Here is a 27,021-nt window from a genome sequence, read left to right as displayed (position 1 = left end):
TCCGTGAAGGGACCACATCGCTCACGAAAATTTGATGAATTGGTAAGAATTCTATTCAATTGGTGAATATAAAGTATATATTATATATATATTATAAACGCTACTAATCACAAGTTTTTAGCATTAATCATTAGTGGAAAGACATTATAAATCACCTTAATCTTTATTTTCACACAAAAGCCCAGTTATGTGCGAAATTTTATTACGACACGAATAATATTTTCCAAAGCACTAAATACCTTATACTAGAATTTAAAACTCATAATACCGCCTACGCATTTCGTATATCCGATATATATGTTAAGTTGATCTACGACAACAATGTTTTATTTTTAGTCCATTCAGACGTAACAACAGTGTGCATCATTTGTTCATTTTCAAGGTTATGAGTAATATGAGAATTAATTTCACAATTGTTGTTGTTTTCTTTGCCGGTACTCTTCCCAAATATTTTTATGATTTCTAAAAGAATGCTCAATGTCATTTGTGATAAGAAACATGTGCTCTCGCTTTCTCTTCCTCTTTGTGGAGAACGCTATATTTATTTATTGCTAAAAAATGCATACTTATATGAAACAAATAGAGAACACCGCATAGAAATCTATAAAATAGTTCACACCTTTTCCTAAAGAAGATATTGTAATGACAGACGATTGCCCGTAGTTAACCCAATGTTTGTTTTTTTTTTGTCGTAGGGACGTGACAATTGGAAAACAAATTTTGGTTTCATGAATGAAAGCACAAACGTAATAAGATTTTATTGATATTAGATTTCAATGTTAAATTTATTTCTGTCGTTTTTTTATTTGAAATATTTATTATTATTTATTATTATTATTTAATATTATTTATTTATTTAGTTAAACAGGTTTGTATCTTTGCTATTGTTTGCTGACCTGGATGTCCAGAAACAACTTTTAGAATCCATACAACGAACCAAAAAAAAACCCAGAGCGAGCATCACAATCGAAAAATTGGCAAATTAAAAAAAAAAAAAAAACATAACCACATAATGCAAAAAAGAAACTGTATGAAAGCAAGCGTCACAAGCAACTGCTAAATTAATTATGAATGCAGGAGATTGACTACAAATTGGCAAAAACTGCAATTGTAGCAAATAAATGGAGGAGTTTTTTCTAAACTGAATAATAAGACTTATTAAGTTTTTAATTACAGTGTAATATGAATTCAATTTTAGTTTCATTTATTTTACTTATTGCATCCTGTTTCTGAAATATTTTTTTAGTTTTCATAAGAATAACCTTTAAGTTCCCTGTCGGACTTTTATTAACCAGTTGATAAAATGATTGATAATAGATCGATAATTTTTAAACTGACCTAAAACTGGCTGAGAAGTTATCTAGAGATGAACCACTTTGAACAGAAAAAAATTTCGGCGATTGTCCATGTCTAGATAACTTTTCGACCAATATAAAGTTAGTCGAAAAGTTATCTAGAGATTAACCACTCTGAAAACAGAAACATGTACCGTCTGCAAAGTATTTGTGTTTGTCGAAGAAATAAGGCACAAATGTATAAATAATTCGCACTTGCTTTTTCTTAATATTCTTCGTATAAATGCAGCATCCAATTATAGAATACAGTATTGATGGACTGAACATATTCGTACATATTACTAATATTATTCTGGAATTAAAAAGGAACACAAAGGAAATATACAAATTTAACAAAAAAGAGAGAGAGAGACAAAGAAAGGGAGAGAGAATATGAAAAGTCAAAAATAAAAAGCACACAGAAAAAAATTTTGTTTTTATTTTCACATTATGTTTTAAACTGACTAAATATAGGCAAAAAAAGTTAGTTTATTATCAGTCGAAAAGTTATCTGGCGTAGGACAGTACTGACTACTCAGGCGCTCATCGCCTTGTAAAATTAGTTAGTTGGCATAAGGCAAAATAATCGATAAAATGCCACTTATGTTTAAAAAAAAGCTAGTTTTATGTGAGCTTTAAATCGGCCACAGTCCCTACAGGGTTTTAATAAACTGAACATATTTACTACATTAATTATATGTGTTCTACTATAAATTATGCAAATCTCGCCCTCTGGTTTTGAGCGACAACAATATATTGGTTAGGAGTAGATGATGAGGAGGCCTCCTCTCCCAGTGTTTTTGTTGCTATAATATGGTCCTCCTCAACATTAAAATGGATGCTTACATTAAGCAAAGCACAACACACATTTACGATTTTAGCTGTCTCTTCAGGACTATAGTGTAATTCCCTTGCACCAAGAAGATGCGCCAACGATTCCTCAAAACGCCGTTTGTTCTTTCAATTTTATTCCGACATTTTACGAGGACTTCATTAAAGATAATTTACTGAAAATCACCTTTTAGAGCACTATTAATACATTAATTTTGATTTGTTTACTTTAAATTTAGTATACAACCAAGTAGCCAAAAGTTAAATCCGCCTACGAGATATCCATATCCATCCTTTAACCATATAGGACAGAGATGGGCTTCGAAGACTGTGACATGTTCAACAACAACCGACATCAAAATCCTTCTCAAAGCTAGTTTGATATACACCTTAAGCGAATAAACGCAATGCAGCGTTCAACTTGACAACCGCTGGAGCATGCTGCGTCAAAACTTGCAACAAGTATTGAAGCAGTATTTCTTGAATCTGTTAAAAATGTATTGAATGTTTCAGTGTATTTTTTAATAATTGCATGATTGTGGAGTTCAAGCGGATTGAAACTATCTCGATAGCGTCTTCTTTACAATCTTGTGGACCTTTTTGGTGCTCCCTGTAGGAAGTAAGATCTAAATATATTCGAAGTATAATACTATTCGTTTGTAATTAATTGAATTAATCGAGCTAACATGGCCTAATGAGTTTGTATTGAAAAAGTGAATTTTAGCGGAGTCCCACACACCCAACCAATATGCTACGATCGTTTCACTGGTGGACATCAGCTCATCGGGCATATCAGATGTGATTGGCTAGACAAAGACGGAGTTTGATAACATCTAACATTATTGCAAATTTGCAGCTATGTCGTTTTTGTGAAGCCTTTTTTTCTATCAAGTCTGCCTAGTGCCTAAGGTGAAGCCACTAAAGAAGGAGGACGTGTTTACTCCTATACGGAAGAAACCCCCAAATGAAGGTAGTTCAGCATGGACGATGAAGCTGGCAGACAAAGGCAGTGGAACCTGCAAGAACGACTGGCTGGAAAGATGGAGAAATTTTCTGAGTGCTGTCACCTAGCTTACTGTTTATATCAACTTTGATTTTATATATTTCTAAATTGTTTATCAGTTTTAAGTGGACTACATTTTAAAAATACATAGATTCCCATTTAACTAAAAAAAAATCTCCTCTACACCCTCAACAAGACATTCACTATTTTTATTAAAAAATAAGCTTGTTCGCTACCTGTACAAATAGTGTTATACGCATTTCTGCTCCAGTATCATCCCAGCAAACACAATGTCGGACGTCCGACGCGTCTGACCGACTTCGGTTAGAACTCTGTCCGACTAGTCTGACGAACTTTTTCCCGTCCTCTCTCTCCCTCTCTGAAGGAAATTTTTCTATTTTCTCTTGTGCTGCTTTGGCAAAATTAAGCAGAGAAAAAAGAATTGTACATGTTTCGCTCTCGCACATTGTAAATCACTGCCGACCAAGATGAGGGCACACACAATTCTGAATATTGGCATCTTTGACAGTGTGTTAGTAAGTTTGTATGCACGCATGATGCAAAACAAAAACAAATCAAAACATTTGCTCTCTTTTGTGTGCTCTTTCATTGCGTTCGGGTCGTGTGTGTGTGATTTGCCGAACAACTTCGTAACTTCAACAATATCAAAGAACGGCATTGGCCAACGTTGATGAAGTACGAATGAAACATTGAGTGCTCGGGTTTTAATTTGTGTATAGGAGAACAAATTTGGTTTATTTTTGTTATGCGTGTTGATGCATGATAGTGTTTAAATGTTATTCATAGTGATCGGTTGCATATATATTTCTTTATTTTTATAAAGTTAATGAAAGTAAAGATTTTCTTCGTCAAACTTGAACACTATTCCGTGGAAAGTCAAATGTTTTATATTTGTATATGGCCAAAGTTAAGTTTCTTAACACTTTTATGTGTATCAACATTTTTTTCATGTGAAGACATGTATTTTTTCAAATATTAATAACAATTGTTTTACATATTTCACAGATCGTGTTGACTAATTTGTTGTTCTCCACAGTTTGTTTTTCAACTTTTAATATGTTTAAAGCAGATAAACTTTTATAGGATTTGGATATTTCATGAATTAACTTTGTATTTTCAACATATTTTAATAATAAAAACAAATTCTGGTCGAATGCTGGTAAATAAATCAGAAGTTCATACGACAGTTCATCTGACTCCGGACCAAATTCGGTCCGAAAGTCGGCAAACACTTTCGAATTTCATAAGATTTTACTTCCCAATTCGGAGCGATATCTGTCCGAAAGTCGGTAAATAAATAATTCGGATCCGAACTCGGACGTTTCATCCGACTTTCGGACCGAATTCGGTCCGAACTCGGATATTTCTTCCGATTTTGGTTTGCTGGGATGTCTACTCCAATAGTATGTAGCTATTTACTACTAGCTACGTATGTAGCTATTTAATTGTTCGTATATACAATTTGCTCCTTGAGCAAATAACATGAAATTAAATTGATTAATTAAAAAGCATACTTTCAGGCACTGTGGTTTTAACTTCGTCACTGTGAGTTGTCATTTTTAAATTAGAACATTCGACAGTTATATCAGGTTGACATTCACAGCCAGTTTCTGTATGTCGAAAGAAGAATGTGTGCGAATGAAACACGCCCGAACTTTAGTTTTCGAAATAATTTTACTTTTGCTTTTGCTTCAAGACAAAAAACAAATTTGAAAAACACACAAGAGTTTGGACGTTTTTCATTCGCACACATTCTTCTTTCGAAATACAGAAACTGGCTGTCATTTCCGATTAAAAATTGGCAATTCATGTCTATCATTGAAGTTCTAAGAATTTCTATTTATAGACAGCAAATTCTTGTTGTTTTGTTCATTCAATAAAGTGTCAATTCTGTCAATAGATAAATGATTATCAGTAAATGGTCGTTATCAGCTGAACAGGCCTCTTAAGATAATGACAATTATTATTGGAGTGGCGTAAATTAAAATGGGTGTGAGAGCGAAAGAGAGGTAAAATGCGTTTATCGCAAAAACACAATAATTTAATTTGAAGATTAAATATTATCATTGCCCATTCAATAGCAAGTAGCATGAACGGACTTTCAATCATACAAACAGTCCGCTAACAGACATGGAGGTAAAAGTTAATAAATTAATTAAAAAATAAACATACGGAAGGAAGTTGTATGTTTATAAATTATTATGGGATATGAGCTGTATTTATGGGTGGAGAAAAAGGTCTGTGATTCAAAATATTTTGAAGAAAAATAGTGGACGGGAACAAAAAATTTGTTCTGATTTTTGTAAGGGGGTTTCTTTTGGAATTTCGATTTGCTGTCTGATTCAAAATTGTAGAATACACCAAAACTCTACGTCTACCTAAACTCCAGAAATATGCAAAAGTAAAAACACATTTTAGGGTTAAGGTCGTACTTCATGTGATTTTTGGCAAAATTGTAATACAAACCATCATTTTAGAAGAATGGTGTAAAAGACAAAAATGTTCACTACAACTTGTAGTACAGTAATTTCTGGTTACCTGCATTATTCATAGCTGTATTTTGGCGTTACCTGACCAAAAATCTGTTTATAGGCAAGTATTCTCTAGATTCCGTTCAATATATTATGTTTTAGTGGACATTAAATAGCTGCATTTTCGGCATAGCTGCATCAAAATTATGGTGATTTTACTTCAATTTTGTTGTAAAATTTACATATATCTGCACAAAAAAAATTTTAAATTTTTTTGCGACCTCAAAACAAGTATAAAATTCAACCACTCTGATTTTGCCCTGATAAGAAGTGTGCAAAATAAATACAACACAAGAAAAGATAATGAATTGTAAAAAATTGTAACGTTTTCTCTCCCGAACTTGAAATATCTCTCACTTTATTATTTCAACATTGCTTATAGTTGCACATCATATGCACGTAAGTAATATTGAAGATATCGGCCTTGTGGGGCAGGTAAGCGAATTTAAGCTTCCTGCATTTTGGGGATAGTTGCACAAGAAGTCGTGCAATTTTTGATTGTGCAGGTAAGCAAAAAATACTGTACAAGTCACTAAAGAAATGAAATCTCTATGTGCATTACATACCAAGGAAATGTCGGTATCAATTTTGCCAAAAACCAAGAAAATAAAATAGGGGTGCAAGCTTCTACTACTACTACTATTTCTACAGTTTTGGAAATATTTGAGTTAATATGCCAGTCATAAAATGGGTCTTTTTGGTCTCTTTTTCCGCAAATCTTTAAAATCTCCAATAAAATGTGATCGAATCAAATCAAAATATTCTAGAAATTTGTTCGACATAAAATTGTACTATGTCCTAGAGTACATCAAAACTCTAAATTTTACCTAAACGCTAGGAAGTTACCCTATACTATATTATGACATTCCGAATAAAAAAAAAATGCAAATATGTGCAAGATGTCTCGATGGAGATTGGTAAAACACTCCTCCCTTTTTATGAAATGATAAGGTACATAGTAGGCCAACTCGATCTTACTCACAATTATTTTCATCATTTACTGTGAAAAATTACCTTGAAAAAAATCAACAAGTACGGACATCAATTATTAAAGAACGCACACTTCATTGGCGACACTGAACATCTTAAATACGTTTCACGTACCTTTCATTACAATTACAAAAAATATTTAAAAATATTTATTTTGGCTGTTATCTTGGTTTTATGAACCACTTAAATATTGAGACAAACAAAAAATGCCAAATAGGGTCAATTTGAACTGCTTTTATACCCACCTTTTAAACAAGAAACGTACATATTTTTGCATAACTACGCGCAGTGGTAGTGTAAATTGATAATTTTTTTCTAGATGTTATGCATTGGCTTAACTCCATCATTACTCTCTATTAATCATCAACTTCAAAATCACAAAGAAAATACATATGTACATATGTAAAATTAACACACATCCTGTTAAAACTACAGTATTTATTTCATATTATTTTTTGTCGTTGTTAAGTTAAATAAATTATTTATAAAATTAATTACAAACTAACATATCGATATACATAAGTACATATATAAAAGAGGGGCGACAAAGGGTGTCAATAAATTACAAATTCATCGTGTGACGCTTCAATCATTTCGACTAGTCCTAATTCTACAGAATGAAGAAAACTCCGCACCAAGACAGCATGTCTAGTCCTTTGTGTGATCGGCAATCCAGTCCAAATATTCCGAGACCCGAGTATAAACACCAGGATAACCAGGTTCTCCACATTTATTACCGAACGACACAACGCCCAGTTGCAGCCAGCGTGAATCGTAACGCATCATAAGAGGACCACCAGAATCACCCTGTAAATCACCAGACATTATTTATGATTTCTTTTTAGGTGTAATTTTCATTGTACTCTACCTGACAGGCATCCACACCACCGTCTGAATAGCCGGCACATAAGAAATTCTCATTGATCGGTTGGAAATAGGAACGATCACAATCTTCATTACGCCAAATTGGCAATTCAGCTTGACGTTGTGATGTTGATTCTTTACCGCCATAATATGTTGTGCCCCAGCCGACTACTGTACCTCTACGACCCGGCAGTCTGTCCTTAGGAGGCATACGTCCAGCACGTGGTAAACATACAGGGATGACATATTTTGATTTGCGCACAGGCTTATCCAGCACCAAAATGGCTATATCATTGTAGAAACCAATTCGAGAGAATCTGAAAATAAAACAAATAAAATGTAAATGCAGTTGAATTATGATTATTACATTGAAAGGTTTTTTAACAAGTAAAAAAGTATCAGTCGGCTTTGCCGACAGAGATATACCCTCAGCCTGTGTATACTGAAACAATTTTTTTCCAAAAAAGGTATGTATGTAGGGGGTTTTAAAAATGTTGGGCATTTGAACCGACAAAAATGTTGATTAGGATTAAAGATCAACAGTTTTGCGGAGGAGATACTGAAAGAAATGGATCGACATTGACCGTTATGGAAGTGGATCTCCAGCCACAACATATGGTGCCATAGGGGGTTTTTACACTCTTCGGGCTGTTTGCTCAAGAAGTATGGACTTGCCCCTAAAAAAACTTTTACCATCGTAATTGAGGCAGCCAATGCAAGTTGCTTTAACAACAAGTAAAAAAGTATCAGTCGGCTTTGCCGACAGAGATATACCCTCAGCCTGTGTATATTGAAACAATTTTTTCCCCAAAATAAGTATGTATGTAAGGGGTTTTTAAAATGTTGTTCGTTTGAAGCGACAAAAATGTTGATTAGGTTTAAAGATCAAAAGTTTGACAGTTATGGAAGTGGATCTCCAGCCACAACATATGGTGCTGTAGGGGATTTTTACACTCTTCGGCCTGTTTGCTCAAAAAGTATGGACTTGCCCCTAAAAAACTTTTACCATCGTAATTGAGGCAGCGAATGCAAGTTGCTTCAACAAAAATCATAGTGATTCTATTTCAGGTCTTAAAGTGAACTTATCCGAAATTTTGTGTGGGAGTTAACGGATGGAGTAGACAAATATAGTCCATATTAGAACTTGATCTATATCTGGTAGATATATTAGGATGTGTAAAGTATAGACTAATTCGGTCACTCACTTCAAGAGTTACCATACAATTTTTCCGAACATTTTTGAACTTTTGTGGAGAGGTACCTGAAGGAGTGGACCGATATGGCTTATCTTCAAACTTGAGCAAAATATTACTAAGTTCAAATTTTGGACCGAAACGGCAGATCCGTTCGAGAGTTATCTTGCGCTCCAACCACCGCACACGGTGTCATAGGGGTTTTTTGCACCTTTCAGGCTATTTTCTCAGGAAGTATGGACTTGCCCCTGATGAAACTTGTACCGTCGTATGGAGGGCAGTAAATACAAGTTGCTGAAATAAAAATCAAAGCTATTCGAGAGATGGCCCTAAACTGAACTTTTCCGAAATTTTGTGTTGGAGGTACCCGAAGGAGAGGACCGATTGAGTCCATATTGAAACCTTATCTAAGTCTGGAACACATTTCACGATGGGCAAAGTATGGACCAAATCGGTTACTCCCTTCAAGGGTTGTCGTGCGCACAAATTTTCCGAACATTTTCGAACTTTTGTGGGGGAGGTACCGGAAGGAGTGGACCGATATAGCCAATCTTCGAACTTAAACTAAGTTTGGACAAAATATTACGAAAGCCAAATTTTGGATCGAATCGGTTGAACCGTTCGAGAGTTATCGTGCGCTCCAGCCAGCCAGACAGACAGACAGACGGACGGACATTGCTCAATCGACTCCAAATTGTCTGAAACACATTTCGTCCAAACATACTTGGGGTCTAAAACCATTATTTCGATGAGGCACATTTTGTCCGTATGAAAGTGTATATACCCTCGTTAGCATAAATGCTGAGGGTATAAAAATCAAAGTGATTCCATATTAGGTCTTAAAGTGAACTTATCCGAAATTTTGTGTTGGAGGTACCGGATGGAGTGGTCAAATATATTCCGTATTTAAACCTGATCTATATCTGGCAGATATATTAGGATGTGTAAAGTATAGATAGTATAGTATAGGCCACTCCCTACAAGAGTTACCGTACGAACAATTTTTCCGAACATTTTTGAACTTTTGTGGGGGATGTACCTGAAAAAGTGGACCGATATGGCTTATCTTCAAACTTAGCTATGTTTGGACAAAATATTACTAAGGCCATATTTTGGACCGAATAGGCAGATCCGTTCAAGAGTTATCTTGCGCTCCAACCACCTCACAAGGTGTCATATGGGTTTTTTGCAACTTTCATGCTATTTTCCCAGGAAGTATGGGCTTGCCCCTAATGAAACTTGTACCGTCGTATGGAGGGCAGTGAACGCAAGTTGCTAAAACAAAAATCAATGAATTTTTCCAAAATTTTGTGTGGGAGGTACCCGAAGGAGTGGACCTATTGAGACTATATTGGAACCTCATATTACTCTGCTAGAAAGTTTACGCTATAAAAAGTATGGACCAAATCGGTCACTCCTTTCAAGAGTTATCGTGGGCACAAACTTTCCGAACATTTTATAACTTTTGTGGGGGAGGTACCGGAAGGAATGGACCGATGTAGCTCATCTTCGAACTTAAACTAAGTTTGGGCAAAATATTACGAAAGACAACATTTGAACCAAATCGGTTCATCCCTTCGAGAGTTATCGTGCGCTCCAGCCAGCAGGACAGACAGACGGACGGACATTGCTCAATCGACTCCAAATTGTCTGAAACACATTTCGTCCAAACATACTTGGGGTCTAAAACCATTATTTCGATGAGGCACATTTTCATCGTATCAAAGTGTATATACCCTACTTAGCCTAAAGGCTGAGGGTATAAAAACGGAATATGAAAGTAAGTTTCCGCCATGGGCTACCATCCCAAAAAAATATGTTCCGTATGTATTTAGGCGGTTTTTAAAATTTTGGGCGTTAGAACCGACAAAAATGTTGATTAGGATTAAAGATCAAAAGTTTTGGAGAGGAGATACTAAAAAGAATGGATCTCCAGCCACTACAAATGGTGCCATAGGGGGTTTTTACACCCTTCGGGCTGTTTGCTCAAGAAGTATGGACTTGTCCCTGAAAAAACATTTACCATCGTAATTGAGACAGCGAATGCAAGTTGCTTCAACAAAAATCAAAGTGATTCCATATCAGGTCTTAAAGTGAAATTATCCCAAATTTTGTGTGGGAGGTACCGGATGGAGTCGACAAATATAGTCCACATTTGAACCTGATCTATATCTGGTAGATATATTAGGATGTGTAAAGTATGGACCAATTCGGCCACTCCCTTCAAGAGTTACCGTACGAACAATTTTTCCGAACATTTTTGAACTTCGAACTTAAACTATGTTTGGACAAAATATTACTAAGGCAAAGTTTTGGATCGAATCGGCAGATCCGTTCGAGAGTTATCTTGCGCTCCAACCACCTCACACGGTGTCAGGGGTTTTTTGCAACTTTCAGGCTATTTTCTCAGGAAGTATGGACTTGCCCCTGATGAAACTTGTACCGTCGTATGGGGAGCAGTAAATACAAGTTGCTAAAACAAAAATCAAAGCGATGACCCTAAACTGAACTTTTCCGAAATTTTGTGTGGGAGGTACCCGAAGGAGCGGGCCGATTGAGTCCATATTGAAATCTTATCTAAGTCTGGTACACATATCACGATGGGCAAATCGGTTACTCCCTTCAAGAGTTATCGTGCTCACAAATTTTCCGAACATTTTCGAAATTTTGTGGGGGAGGTACCGGAAGGAGTGGACCGATATAGCCTATCTTCGAACTTAAACTAAGTTTGGGCAAAATACTACGAAAGCCAAAATTTGAACCGAATCGGTTGATCCGTTCGAGAGTTATCGTGCGCTCCAGCCAGCCAGCCAGACAGACAGACAGACGGACGGACATTGCTCAATCGACTCCAAACATTTCGTCCAAACATACTTGGGGTCTAAAACCATTATTTCGATGAGGCACATTTTGCCCGTATGAAAGTGTATATACCCTCGTTAGCATAAATGCTGAGGGTATAAAAATTCAGTACAGAGGAGTGATTTGATTAACCGGACCGAAAATAACAACCTCAGAGCTAAACCCGAAAATCAAGAATAGTCCTTTACCAGATATAAATTAGAGATTATTCGGTTTTAGTCTAAAGCGGGGTACACACGATCAGTTTTGACTGTTGATTTTCCGGAATTATCGATAACTGTCCAACCGTCCATCAACCACAAAATATTTTGTGGTTGCCTGTTGACTGACAAAAGTGAACGGCCACACTGGCAAGCAACCGATTATTTGAGCAAAACTGACAGTCAAAACTGATCGTGTGTACCACGCTTAAAACTTAAAACTTGACTTTCGGTTAATATATAAAGGTTTTCTAAAAGTCGACTTTCGAGTTTTCATTAACAACCGAAAACCGGTTATAATCGAATATAATCGGCCGTGTTCATTGTTGCGATCATTCGACTACGATTTATGGTCGACTAAGACTAATAACAGACAACGACTAGTAGTCGACTTCGTCTTTCGAATAATCGATTATCCGTATTTCGCACAGACAATAGCTGTGTCTTTTTACGTGATAATTTCTAATAATTATTACGAAATGATACTAAATGCTGACTTTTTACACAAAAGTTCAGTAAAAGAGAGCGAAGTGAGAGAACAATTTAGACAGTTGTTTGTTGAGAAATTGCTAAAAGTTGCTGAAAGAATTTTTCCCAGCAACATTTAGCAAGTTCGATCAGCTGTTTTTTAATTATCTGCTAATGGTCAGCTGCTCAATGTTTATCTTATTTTTGTGGAAAAATACTATAAATATTACGACTCGGGTTTACTTATTGATTATTTTATTAATATATTAATTATTTTTATTTATTTTGCTTAAAATTTAATAACTTTTTCATTGCTTTGGAGTTATTTTTTCGTTCATGCATTAACGCCAATGTTTTTGTTTTGGTTATAAACTGTTATCATGCTAAAGTTTACTAAATGCTGTCTTTTTACTTTTTTCTCTATTTTCATATCAAAGAGTAAAATCTCTCTTACTCTCTGAAAAGAAGTTATAGTACGGTTACACTAGAATTTTTTGTCGGGTTAACCCACTTCGAGAGGATTTATTTGACGTTTGCGCTATGGAGTTGACATTTGAAATCCAAACCCACTGGGTTAATCCGGTTAAGTGTAACCGGGGTATTACTGAATAATTATTACTGAAAAAGTAAAAAGACACAACTAATAGTCGACTGCGGTTTTTACATATTTTACTACTAATAATCGATTATTCGATTTACAGAAATCGACTTTACTTATCCCTAATTTAAAATAAGCAAGAAAGTCAGCCGCCTATGTACCGAGGCCATTGCTTAATTTTGTTTTTGAATATCGTACATTTTGTTGATTTTTCCTTATAGTACGTTTATATATAACCGGATTTAACAAACCCACTGGGTTTCAAATGCCAATTCCATTGATCATATTTTAAATAAATCCTCATAAGGATGGTTAACCCTGCAAAATGCTATAATATAAACATGACTTTATAGACTGAAATTTGTTATAAACAACTAGCAACGCAAATCACGTCTCAGGATCTTCTTATGTGATAGACAGAAGTAAAGAAGAAACAACAATGTGCTTGTGTTGCTACTTAGACGAAAACAACCAGCAATAAAGCGAAAGTCGGCGTAAACAAGTAGCAACAATGCGTCTGTGGACAATACCTTACAACTGCGGATCAATTACAGAAACCAACAACAATTCCCGTGAATGGGGTTGCGGCGAGACTGTAACAAAATGCCCAACAAAAGTGATCTTTGCCTGCAAGGCGTTGTAGTCGAAAGTTGCCGAGTACAACATAACCGCGAGTGAGCAATAAATCAGCATCGTCATAGTCTACCGATGGGTCAAGTGTCTACGGAGCTGAGTCCCCAATGCTTCCAAGGTGATTGAGTTTCCGCAAGCAATTTACCTTCACGAGTTGTTAGTGTCTCAGGACCGGCATCTGAAGTAAAAGATCCCGACCTGACCCAGAGGGAAAAATTTCTCAACCGAAGACCAACAGAATTCTGTTACCCCACGCCAATTGCATTTGCTGATCAAGAAGGTCTTCTAACCACCCAGATCTACGCGAGTGTAGGTTCCCGCCCAGGTCCCAAGTGAAGGTCAAGGAATCAAGAGTGTGATTAGCTCGACGCCATGAGAACCACCCTAGGTCTACAGCAGTTCTCAGGTCTGCATTCTGGCAATTTTGTGGCAAACAACACTAGGGCCCAATAGTTTAAGGCGGACCGACCTCTCGCGTTTTATGTCGGTAACAATATTTTTTATCTGTTCGCCAATTTCTGCCGGCTGGGGACCTTGTTCACACTTCTCATCTTATAGTAGATAGTTGTGACATGCGCCCATCGGCCAGCACATTGGGGAGTTTTATCTCCGCAATCCAAATGGTGAACAATGTGGCTGTGACTTAGTGCGAGGAAGAACTCAACAAGTTCAATTTAATTCAACGGTGGGACCTGATGCCATGAGCGTGCAATCATGCGCGTTCGTAATTATATCAATGTCTTCGTGAGGGTGTGGAATTACAGAATGGTTGAAGTTAAACAGTTCCGGAGATATTATCCCTCCTTGGGGAAGTAGTTGATTCACTCTACGGGATTTGGTTTATTGTTCTTAAATTCCAACGTTTTTTACAAGTCCGGAGGATAGTATCTTCGACATTCTCGAACATCTTAGCCTGACTGACCGTATCAAATGTTTTAATTAGGTCCATTGCTACCATCACTGTTCTGTGACACGGTCTGTGCTGGTTAAGACCTCCGCTAATATGTGTGGAAATGGCATGCAGTGCTCTTGTGGTACTATGCTGCTTCCGGAATCTGAGTTTAATGAAGGAGTAACGCCTCAAGTATCTTTGCTAATTGTGTCAAAAGTGAGATCGGCCTTTATGATTCGCCTTTGTAGGCAAGGACCATCTACAGGGTGGTCCCACTACCATTGAAATTCCATCATGTCCAAGGGCTTTGGATGATTTGGTGCCTAGGACGTAGATGAACAAGATGAGCACTCACTCGCCTTTACGTTTTCGTACGATTTGCCATACAAATGCTCTCTTCGTGTTCATCGTTGGTCTAGGATAACATATGCAACATCATTCATCTTTCTTTATTTCTTTCTTTTCCTTTTTCTCGCGTTAGATAAAGCCTTGACTATTATCCCCAATTTCCTTCTACCTGTTCCAATGTTGCAGCACTCAGATGCTTTAGCCACTTTTTCCGTTAGTGGTCACCAAATTATATATTGATTTCCAATGTCAGCTCTCTTTCTGTAGTGTGGCTACGCTTCGCACGGCGAAGCTCATCACATGCATTTGCTAATCGCGTCGTCTCTGGGGAAATGAGGTCTTATTTCAGGTATTCGACTAGAAGGTACTACCAGAACATCTGAGGAATTGGACAGTTCTCTAAAGCATTGATTGGTTAATTCTCTGAATCCTTGCCAATTGACTTTCCCATGCTTAAGGCAAGTACGACATTAGTGAGGTTATGAACTCGGGTGGCCTATTGGTGAAGATGAGGTTAAGGAGATGATCCGACCCATATGCCACGATGGATATGTCACCTGCTATGGCAGTCTCCTCTAATCCTGATGGCAGCTTCCTCGTTCGGGATGAAAAATGTGGGGCCATATATCTGCTCAGCTAGCGCTATACCTTTCTAGTCATTTCCTTGGTGGAATGCCATAGCTCATGATTAGACAGCAGAATCCTATGCAAATGCATATATGGTTAGGATGGTCGTAGAGAAAATCTGATTAGACTGAGCATATGCAAAACCATATGCAAAAATATATTCGAGGATTTGTGGTCTAAATATCCCACCGAAATGGCTGAAACTTGGCATTTTGTCTTCGTTGCGGGTATAAAACTTTCCACCTGAAATTTATCGGTATAGGTCCACGTCTTCACATAGCCCCCATAGAATGGTACCTCCCGATTTTCGGTATATTGTAGGTTGTGACCTCAATACCCCACCGAAATGACTGAAACTTGGCATTTTGTCTTCGTTGCGGGTATAAAACATTCCACCTGAAATTTGTCGGCATAGGTCCACGTCAACATATAGCCCCCATAGAATGGTACCTCACGATGTTCGTTATTTTGAAGGTTGTGGCCCCCGAAATGGCTGAAATTTGGTATTAGGTCTTCGTTGGGGGTATAAAACTTTCCACCTGAAATTTATCGGTGGACCTAGTCTTCATATAGCCCCCATAGAATGGTACCTCCCGATTTTCGGTATATTGAAGGTTGTGGCTTCAATATCCCACGGAAATGACTAAATTTTGGCATTATGTCTTCGTTGTGGGTATGAAACGTTCCACCTGAAATTTGTCGGTATAGGTGCACGTCTTCATATAGCCCCCATAGAACGGTACCTGAAATTTGGTTGAAATTTGGTATTAAGTCTTCCTTGGGGGTAAAAAACTTTCCACCTAAAATTTGTCGGTTTAGGTTCAGGCCTTCATATAGCCCCCATAGAACGATACCTCCTGATTATCGGTATTTTGAAGGTTGTGGCTGTGGTTATACATTTCTCTATTTTACTGACTTTTCTGAAGAGAATTTAAAACAGAAAAAAATTTTACACACAAACATTTTTGTACCTATTATTGAAATATTTGTTGCATTAGAAATTCATAAATTTTGCATATGCAAAATTGCAATGTAATCAGAAGCCAAAAATATGCCCAGTCCCAAAATTTGACATGAATCGGGCCAAAAATAGGGGTTGCATAAAATTCCACTGTCTACTCATGATGCACAATAAAATCTCCTAGGAATAGCCGGTTGCCACCTTCCAGCAGCGGTCTGATGTCAGGCGAATAACGCGGGATTCAGCTGTTAATTTACGGGACACACAGCTGTTCTCTCTCGACGGTCCACACTTGACCGCTACCCTCCAAGTATGGGTGACTAGTGTCGAGTTCAAGTAAGATAGGTAGACCACAACCGCAACAGTTCGACTGCAGAAATGTCAGGAAATGGAACACTAATACTAGGATGTTAGTGACTCTTGCTGGTACTGCTACCGGGGAGATTGCAGGCGAGTTTCATGACGAATCTGATGACGAAGACTCACTGGGGATGAAGTTGGCGCAGCATGATGCAACATAATCCTTATCGCTATACATACTCAGGAAGACCTGGCCTGAACAATTACTGAAATATACCCATTCACGGCATCCGTTTCATGACCCTGACCTATGGTGGATGGACGGTGACAAATGGAGCAAAACCATGGTCCGGGGCTACTCCCTATACCCGCAATAATCAAAAGAATCTGAAATAGGCCTTCCGGTCCGCTATATAGATCCCACCGTCGTCGGATTGTCTCATCGGTCATTTTAGTTTGTGCCGGCTGGGTAATAATGACTGGGAAGAAAAGCTCTTGGAAACAATTCAAAATTATCCGAATCATGTTCTTAAACTGTATTTTTGCGAAAATTTTTTGTGGGAAGAAGAATGTGTTGACCGGTATAGCACCTGATCTAAGTCTGGAAGAAAAAAAAGATATACAAATGCCCAAATCGGTTACTCTCACATTACCGAAAACATTTTAGAACTTTTGTAGGGGAGGTACCCGAAGGAGTGAAGTGGTATCTTCCATATCTACGAACTTGATCTAAGTTTGGACAAAATATTGCGAGGTGGAACCACATCGATTTATTCTTTAGAGTTATCATGGGCATCAGCCAGACAAACGGATGGGGGACAGAGCTAAATCGACTCCAAATTAGTTATCGAAATCTCATTTATGCACTTCTTACCTTTCATGAGCTCGAACTTCTTTAACACCAAAAGTTACTGGCGCTGAAGGTTCAGCATCTGTCGACAGATCAATGTCTCCAAGACGTACTGTGAATTGACGGGCAGCAAATCTGTAATAGAAAATTTCCAAATATTATTTAGCCACATTTTTCTTCAATTCTCTCATTTCACATTTTTGTTACTTACGGTTTTTGTCTCGAATCTCTCGTGCAATGAGCAGCTGTTAGAATATACCGCGAACCAATTAAGGAACCACCACACCAGAATTCTGTACGTTTGGGACCATGTAAGAAGATAGCTGCCATCCATGGCCACTGACCGTTCGGCGATTCTACACCACCCACAATACGACCAGTAGAATATTCTTGTTGACCACAATCTTCGGGATCCACAATATTATTGTTCGCCAATAGTTCCAAATCGTTTGAATCCAAAGGATTTGCTGTTGTTGTTGTAGTGGTGGTCGTTGTAGTTGTGGGTTTACTTTGTGGCCTCAAAATCAAATTTGTCGATGATGGGCGATGAGGGCGTTTTGTAGTAGTTGTTGTTGTCGTGGTGGTGGGAGCTTTTGTAGTTAACTTCAACGGTCTTTGAGTTGTCAGGACGGTTGATGTTTCGGGTAGGGGACAACAGACACCAGGTACAAATAGGCTCTTGAAACACAGCGATTCTCTAAGACTGCTTAAATTTAAAAGTAAAGCTGGACAGCTGCTTAGATCTTCACAACGTCCCGGCCGTCCACTGGGGGTTTTACAGCGGTTTTCAACATCTTTTGCTGTTTCTCGTTCATCACTGAACACACCCGACTGTTCAACACTGGCCAAAGTTGTTGTGGTGGTGGGTCTTAAAGTGGTGGAAATTTTAGTCAAAGTCAACGTTGTGGAATTTTGCAGAGATTCGCCATTTGGTTTTTTAGTTTTGTTCTTATTCTTCTTCTTCTTACGCTTCTTTTTTACTTCCTTGTTCTCGACAAACATGGGTTTGTTAATTGGTTCCTCTTGACCAATTCGTTTGTCGGCTACTTGTACCGAAGATGAACTTTTCACCGAATCAATGCTATTCTCCAGTGTTGAACCCGAAAACAATTTGGCTGAATTATCACTTTCATTTGGCGTTCTTTCTGTTGTGGTGGTGGTCGTTGTTGTTGTTGTGGTACTTGAGGTAGTGGTGGTGATGCTAAGAGAACCCTGTGCACCACTATCCTGACCTCCTCGCGTCATATCTACCAATAAATGACCCACCGTGTTTAAAGCTCCCAATGTTTCGGAGATCCGATGAAAGGTTGACGGGGACAAAAGGCCGCGGCTTTGTGATTCATCACTTTCACTAGCACTAGAGGCACTACCACTCTCCTCACTTTCATCATAGTACTCGCCCGAAGCTTCTTCATCATCCTCATCAAAGAAATCACTCGTACTGCTATCCGATTCGGACCTTGAATCATCGGCCGGTATTTTCAAATCCTTGCCACGCCCTGTCCGTATCGCATAGGCTGGTGGGGATAGGGGTCTAGAAAACGGTGAATCCGATTGAGACTGGAAAAAGGACGCTGCCTTAAAAGTAGTTATGAATCGATACTTGTTTGTTATGTTGGGGGATGCTGAACATCTAATTGAGTCAATACTTACATTGGTCGTTGGTTAAATGCCGCGGTTCATAGTTCTCGTCTTCTTCCATGGCCGTCGTCCGTTGTACTATAATGGCGGATAGTAGGCCTGCAAAGGGAGAAAAGAGATTTGTTAAAATATATGACAAAATTAAAGAAGTTTGAGGGGACTGGAGAGATCAGATTAATAGCAGTAGTGACCAAATTTTTTAAATTTAATATTTAGATTTAAATATTTAATTTTAAGAAAAAACAGAAGTCTCGGCACTTCTTTTCCCCAACAAGAACATCAACATCAGATCAATTCTGTGACGGTGTACCAGATTGAGCCGAGAAAACATTACCTTGACCAAGGGCTTCACCCCAATAACTACATGTTTGTGCTTGTCTTTATTTGTATTTAGGGAACGGTATGTTTCGGAATGTCTGCTCCGGTATTTTCTGATTCGTGCCGGAATTGAGTGTAGCCCTGGACTATGGTTTTGCTCCTTTTGACACAGTCTCATCCACCATAGGTTGGTGTCGGTCAGATGCAACATATGCCTTGAATGGATACATTTCAAGAATTATTTAGGCCTGACCTTCCTGAGGGAGTATAACGATAGGCATTATGTTGCTTCGAGAAGCGCCAAGTCTTCGTCATGGGATTGTGAAACTCCGCCGCAATCAGCTTTACGCAATGCAGTTTAACTGCGACGGTCTTCTCGCCGAGATCAATGATATTGTGAATTTTATGAGTCGGAGAAGTGGCGATTTGAAAACAAAGCTAAACAATAACTGAAGTCTGCGGAGTTGTGATGGATACAACATACTTCGCTTGGATCGTACGAGAAGTGGAGGTGATGGACTTGCAATGTCTGACCAGTACAGACATATCTCGCTTAAGATCGACTCTAGTGACCCATACTAAATGTGTATATGCCGTCGATTAATAGCTATTTCCTGCGTTCTTCGCCTTATATTAGGCCACTGTGGAAGGTGATAATCGACTGGTTCTAAGCGATTTTATTGCCGAGCGTAGTTGAGCCAAAACTGTTCTGTTTGCTGCGATGAATGGGGGATGCTCTCCGAGGAGCGCATTCACACGATAGTTGTTTATGGCATCTGCGACTGTATCCATGTGAATGCTATTTAAACCTGCTTGACAGGCATGTTGATATAGGGGTTCTGTTTTGTAGCTTTGGACCCCTCTTTTTACATCATGAAGATCCCTTCTGAGATGCCTGGGTGTGGATGGTGGTCATATCCCCATATGGTGATTAGGATGGCTCCAGCGGTAACACCCGAGCAAGTATTGCAACGAAAGCATGCCATTGTGTTGTTGTACTGTCTCCTTATGTAGATGGTCCACTGAAGACATGTTGCAGTTCTCATGGCGGTATGAATATGTTCACATCGGGTCGCACTTATGTTCACGGACCATACTGGCGCAGCGCAGCTTACCACAGACTGATCTATCGCGTTATATGTGGTCAACAAGGGTTCATTATCTGCACCCCAAGTGTTGGGACTTGAGAACCTTGTTCCTACATCTCAGCTTGTCGCAGACAGCTGTGGCATGCGCGGACGACATGAACATGCTGTCAAATGTGACCCCTCTTCGGGTATTTTGTGACCTGAATTATGCTACGGTCAACCATGCATGACATTCAACTCTGTTCTCAAATGTGCCGTCCATGTGGTGAACAGAGTTGCCGTAGATTTAGTGGCGAATATTTGCATATTCCTTGCGTGGATAGGCTTTCACAAATGACATTAGGGAAAGTAACGTTACCATATCAATGCCGTCTGGAGGGGACTGAATACAGGGTTGTCTGCTCGATGTCAACAAACAGCGTGGAGTACTTCAGAGTATCAAAGGCTTTTCATGAGTCAAGCGCCACCATCACAGTTCTATCACACATCTTTCTCTGGTTGAGTGAGTCCGCGTCTAATATACATATGTGGAGAGGGTGTGCAGCGCTACTGTCGTGCTGTGCTGCTTACCGATCCCATGCTAAAGATAGACATCTGGATAGCTATTTCTGACGCTGGGAGGACTAAAGCCTTAAGGGACTTTGATACGGGCGGCAAAAGCTAAGTCAGTATGTATGATTCACCTTTGTTGGCATCCTTGCCAGGCTTCAGTAGCGGGACCACCCTGCCCAATATCCAGACTTCGGGAACGATGTGGGTGGTTAAAAACTTTAGTGAGATACTCGACTCCCGGCACATTATTTAGCGTTCCTGATGACATTCGTAACATCATCCATTGCTGGTTCATCCTCGGCAGGAAGAGATCTGATACGACGTAATACTCTTCTCTTCGCCCTGTCACTAAGGGGATGATCGACAAATTGCCCATTGAAATAACACTTTTTCGGATCAGTCAGCGTAACGTCACCAAAAGTGACTGGGGTCCAATATTCCTTCTTTACAGGGTTCGAGAGCGACTTAACCGTTACGCACAATTCACTTATTCTGACTACAATGTTACAACTCTCTCGATGATTTAACTATGTGTGATCCCCTTATACTCACCGACCAAGCTGTAAACTTTCCAAGGGGTCTGGGGTCACTGGGGTTGCACGACGAGGCTCATCACGCTCATTTGCTAATCCCGTCGACTCTGCTGGGAAATTTGGGCCAGGCTCAAGCGAGATAGGTCTGTATTGAACAGACTGGTGAAATATATGAATGCTAATCCCCAAGCTCTAATTCTGGCGCTATTCTTCCTCAGTATATTATAACCATCACAACGCTGAAAGCTGCAGTTGTTGTTGAGCTTTGTGTCCTGCACCGCCGTTGCCAATATATTCTTCCGACATGTGTAGGGCGGCTCAAAAAGACAATTTTTGAAACGCCTACCCCCTAACCCGTGCCAACATTGCAATCTTTGCTTTCATAGTAATTTGTATGGGGCCAATGTTGCATTTTTACGAAAATTCTCTAAAGGCCGCGATTATGGTCCAATCGATGAAAAAAACTTTACCAGTTCATTGCTGTGGCTAAAAAACGAATCCTACAAAAATTTTTGAAAATCGGATCGGATTTTGATTTAGCTCCAATATGCATATTTGGGGCGATTTTTGGTATTTTGAGCCATATAGCAATGCCAAAATACGATCCGATTTTTACGAATTTGTGTAGGATCCGTTTTTTATCTAATGAAATTCCATATTCATAAAAATATACCCTTTGCTCTGTTCCAGAACCTGCAAGAAGCTACTACTTTTTATTACGATAACATTTTTTCCTTTATGTTATCGAAAGAAATAGTAAAAATGAGTAGATTCTTGCAGTACTGGAACAGACCAATAGTGTTGATATATTTTTCTTATTTTAAAAATTACTATTTTTATTCATTATTTGGGCTTTATTTATTGTATGTTGTTACCAATATTTCGCAACCGTTTCCATTGCATTTTCAGGGTATACTCGTATCTACAAAATGAGCATAGTGTACCTTTGTATGTGTAGTAATGACCTCCAGCTCAAAAATACTCCTTTATTTGTTTAAAATCAATAAAATTTCTTTGACTTGTTTCTCTTTATCAGACAAAATAAAGTCACTCTTAACCTACTTAAAATCTCCTAAAATATTTTTACTGTTACACGACAAAAAGAAAATTGGCCTGTTTACACGAAATTCAATATTCTGCCATCTTTAAGATTTTCATTTTTGATGTGATATTTTGCATAATTAAGAGCAGCTGAGTCTGAAATTATCGCACATCTTGTTGTTCATTTAATTGCAGGCCATTAAATTCCACTTCGGCTACACAAAACAACCATCATCGTCATCTGCACAATTTAGGTGAAAGTGACAAAAATTCCATAACAAAAATAACAAATTAATGACTTCATTTTAAGATCAGTTCATTGTTTAATTTTGTGGTTACTGCTTCAGATGAGTGCTGGTGGCTGGCTGCCTTCTTTAAGAAAAAAAAAAAGCAACTTTACTTGCGATTGTTGAAGGTAGATACGACGATAATTTAACCGAACATGTAAACCATTTTCCATGGTAAATGAGCACAAATTAATATAAATTGGTATTCCTTTCCCCATCCATGATGCACTCCCCACAAACAATAACAAAACTAAACAAAAATCTACCAAAAACCACCTGACCTTGAATCCATTTCAGGTGAACAAATAAAAATCCACTTAAACGAGTGAATGCCTGCATGGTTTTTTGAGGGTTATCTTCTTGACACACTTCACCACATACCGATGAGTAACTTAAAATGTCTGTCTGTCTGTCGAAAAAAAAAACAAAATAATACACGTCCAGAAAAAAAGTTGTAGCCCTTTTTGGTGCCATGCCAATGATGGGTTGGTTGGTTTGCTCGCTCGCTGATTGTCTTAACGGTTATATCATAATATACTCGCCCAAAAATTCGTGGAATATGTTAAACTAATAAAAACAACGACAGCAAAAACATTCATTAAATGAAAACATTGCCTCCTCCTCACCCTACTACCTACCTACCACAACAAACCAACAAAAACAAAAAAACTCACTAAAACAAGTTAAAAATAAACAAAAGCGAAATGAATTGAACTAAAATGAAGAAATGCCAACAATTGTGTACGTAAATTGATATTTACGAATAACTGATTGTTGGCATATTACAGTACCCCGCTGACAAATTATAATTATTTCATACTGTAAATAATCAGTAGACATTTGTCATTAATCAAAAATTTAGTTCGAAACTAGATTTGTATTATTGGAAGTATGGTACTCATTGGAACTAAGAGGACTAAAAGACTTTCTTTTTAGAGAAAACTTGGTATGGCTGTAGTTTAGGAAACGACAAAAACAAATATCGAACTATTGGAGTGAACTTAAAATAAAACAAGTAAAAAAGGATCAGTCGGCTTTGCCGACAGAGATATACCCTCAGCCTGTATTAATTGAAACACTTTTTTCAAAAACGTGTATATTTAAGGGGTTTTGAAAATTTTAAGCGTATGAACCGACAAATATCGCGTGTACTATTTTAGCTAATATTATCGATTTTTGTGCGGGAGGTACCGGAAGGAGTGGACCTACAAGTCGCTTCAACAAAAATCAAATTGATTCCAGAGCAGTCCTTAAAGTGAACTTATCCAAAATATTGTTTGAGAGGCACCCGAAAGAGTGGACAAATGTAGTCCATATTCGAACCTGATATATATTTGGTAGATATACTGAGATGAGTAAAGCATGGACCAAAGCGGTCACTACCATCAAGAGTTATCATGCGCAGAATTTTTCCGAACATTTTTGAACTGTTGGGGGGAGGTACCTGAATGAGTAGACTGATATGGCTTTTCTTCGAACTTAAATTAAGTTTGGACAAAATATTACGAAGGTCAAATTTTAGACGAATCGGCAGATCCGTTTAAGAGTTATCTTGCGCTCCAACCTTTCTTTCAGGCTATTTTCTCAGGAAGGATGGACTTGCCCCTGATGAAACTTGTACTGTCGTATAGAGGACAGTGAATAGAAGTTACTGCAACAAAAATCAAAGCGATTCGTGAACAGGTCCTAAACTGTACTTTTCCGAAATTTTGTGTGGGAGGTACCCGAAGGTGCGGACCGATTGAGTCCATATTGAAACCTTATCTAAGTCTGGTACACATTTCAGGATGTGGAAAGTATAAACCAAATCGGTTACTCCCTTCAAGAGTTATCGTGCGCACAAATTTTCCGAACATTTTCGAACTTTTGTGTGGGAGGTACCGGAAGGAGTGGACCGATATATCCCATCTTCGAACTTAAACTAAGTTTGGGCAAAATAATACGAAAGCCAAAATTATAACCGAATCGGTTCATCCGTTCGAGAGTTATCGTGCGCTCCAGCCAGCAGGACAGACAGACAGACAGACGGACGGACATGGCTAGATCGACTCCAAATTGTCTGAAACACATTTCGTCCAAACATACTTGGGGTCTAAAACCATTATTTCGATGAGGCACATTTTCATCGTATCAAAGTGTATATACCCTCTTTAGCCTAAAGGCTGAGGGTATAAAAACTATAAGAACGAAAACAATTAAGAAAGACGTTAAGTTCGGCCGGGCCAAACTTTTTATAGCCTCCACCACGAACAGTATTGAAGTAAATATAAATAATTAGTAACTACTAAGCTCTTCATCTATTTTAATTCTAATTCCTTGGAAGAGAATAATATTTTAACTGATGGTAATCTCTTTATACTAAAAATGTTCTGTGTGAAGGTTTTCTACCCGCCGTGAGTGCGGTTCTATGAGGGCTACATGAAAACCTATACCCACAAATTTCTGGTGGAAAGTTTTATACCACCAACGAATACTAAACACAAAATTTCGGCCTTTTCGTTGGGATATTGATGCCAATACCTTCAAAATACCGGAAATTAGGAAGTACCGCTCTATAGGGGCTATATGAAGACGGGGACCTATACAGACAAATTTTAGGCGGAAAGATGTATACCCTAAACGAGGACTAAATACAAAATTTATATTGAGGCTAAAACCTTGAAAATACCTAAAATCGGGATGTACCGTTCTAGGAAGGCTATACGAGGGCAGTTCGGAAACTTCTTAGCCTAGCACAAAACGCGCTGTATAAACAGAAAAAAGTTAAGTGTTTTGGAAACTTCCATTTCTGTTATGAACACATGTTAAATTTTTTCGATCTGGCAACTCCTTCATATAGACACAGGTGTTCAAAAAAGACGCATCCGCAATTTTTTTTATAATGGAGAAATTAGAAATGCGTGCTGTCATTAAATTAAATTAAATATTTACATAAAAAAGGTTTATCGGGACAAGAAATTCATAATGATATGGTGAATGTGTTAGGTGAAAGTGCTCCTTCATATGCATATGCATAAAAGCCAAGTTGAGACAATATATACGGGCTTCTCCAAAGCTTTTGATAAAGTGTCACATTCGATATTAATATACAAATTACAATGTTTAGGCTTCCACTCATCTTTTTTACAATGGATTGATTCCTACTTATCAAATAGAATATGTAGAGTAAGGATTGCTGATTTCATTTCTACACCATATGTTCAAACATCTGGTGTTCCACAGGGGAGCGTATTAGGTCCCTTGTTCTTCAATTTGTTCATTAATGATATTTCTTCTTGTTTCTTTAGATCCCAATTCCTGCTTTACGCAGACGATCTTAAGATTTTTTCGAAAGTAGATTCATTATTGGATGCAGTTTATCTGCAGGCTGATCTTGATAATCTATACAATTGGTGCATTTCGAATAGAATACCTTTAAATATCTCTAAATGTTTTCACATATCATATAACAAATCCCATCATCCTATTTCATACCGCTTTAAACTTGGTGAACATACATTGACGACAGTTGAAACTATTCGTGATCTTGGGGTTGTTTTCGATTCAGCCATGTCGTTTGTGCCTCATATCGATTACATGCTTCCGAAAGCTTATAAAATGTTAGCATTTATTAAGAGAAATTGTAATGACTTTACTGATCCCTGCACTCTAAAAGTTATTTACACAGCTTTTGTGAGATCTAGAGTTGAATATGCTTCAATTATTTGGGATCCACATGGTATATCCCATACCTCCCGCGTAGAAAGAATTCAACGATTATTTTTAAACATGCTTTAAAATCTTTTCCTTCCATTTGTCATTCCACATACATTTCTAACTGTTTGTTTTTGGGATTACAAACTCTTGAGCATCGTAGAAAAATTAATTCGGCTCTCTTTGTTTTTGATTTGATTAATGATTCAATTGATTCTCCAGAATTAATATCGCGTATACCGCTTTATGTACCACCTAGGCAAATGAGATATACCGATGTGTTTAACGTTTGCCTACACCGCGTTAACTATGCTAATCATAGCCCATTAACACGGGCTTTTTGTTTTATCAATTCCATTAAC

At 38.0% G+C, this 27,021-nt stretch overlaps 1 protein-coding gene across 4 annotated transcripts in view; it reads right to left on the bottom strand.

Moving 5' to 3' along the window:
• Positions 1–7,113: 7,113 nt before the first annotated feature.
• LOC141404964 (proclotting enzyme) overlaps positions 7,114–27,021 on the bottom strand; it is a 45,716-nt gene continuing 25,808 nt past the window's right edge. The window contains exons 1-6 of one of the 4 annotated variants that reach the window (XM_073988857.1): positions 23,348–23,382; positions 19,160–19,246; positions 17,718–19,080; positions 17,531–17,641; positions 7,579–7,891; positions 7,114–7,517 (exon numbers count right to left, since the gene is read on the bottom strand). In XM_073988857.1, coding sequence (XP_073844958.1) covers positions 7,359–7,517; positions 7,579–7,891; positions 17,531–17,641; positions 17,718–19,080; positions 19,160–19,208 — 1,995 coding nt within the window. In that variant the 5' untranslated portion in view covers positions 19,209–19,246; positions 23,348–23,382 and the 3' untranslated portion in view covers positions 7,114–7,358. Of the gene's footprint in view, positions 7,518–7,578; positions 7,892–17,530; positions 17,642–17,717; positions 19,081–19,159; positions 19,247–22,513; positions 22,563–23,247; positions 23,383–27,021 lie in introns of those variants that run through there. The other 3 variants (XM_073988830.1, XM_073988849.1, XM_073988841.1) reach the window with 3 other exon arrangements.

This window comes from Musca autumnalis, unplaced genomic scaffold (assembly GCF_047663935.1).
Source record: "Musca autumnalis isolate F117 unplaced genomic scaffold, ASM4766393v1 scaffold_1, whole genome shotgun sequence".
Lineage (NCBI taxonomy): Eukaryota > Metazoa > Arthropoda > Insecta > Diptera > Muscidae > Musca > Musca autumnalis.
The sequence above is the reverse complement of the archived record's forward strand: the minus strand, read 5'-3'. Positions and strand labels throughout refer to the sequence as shown.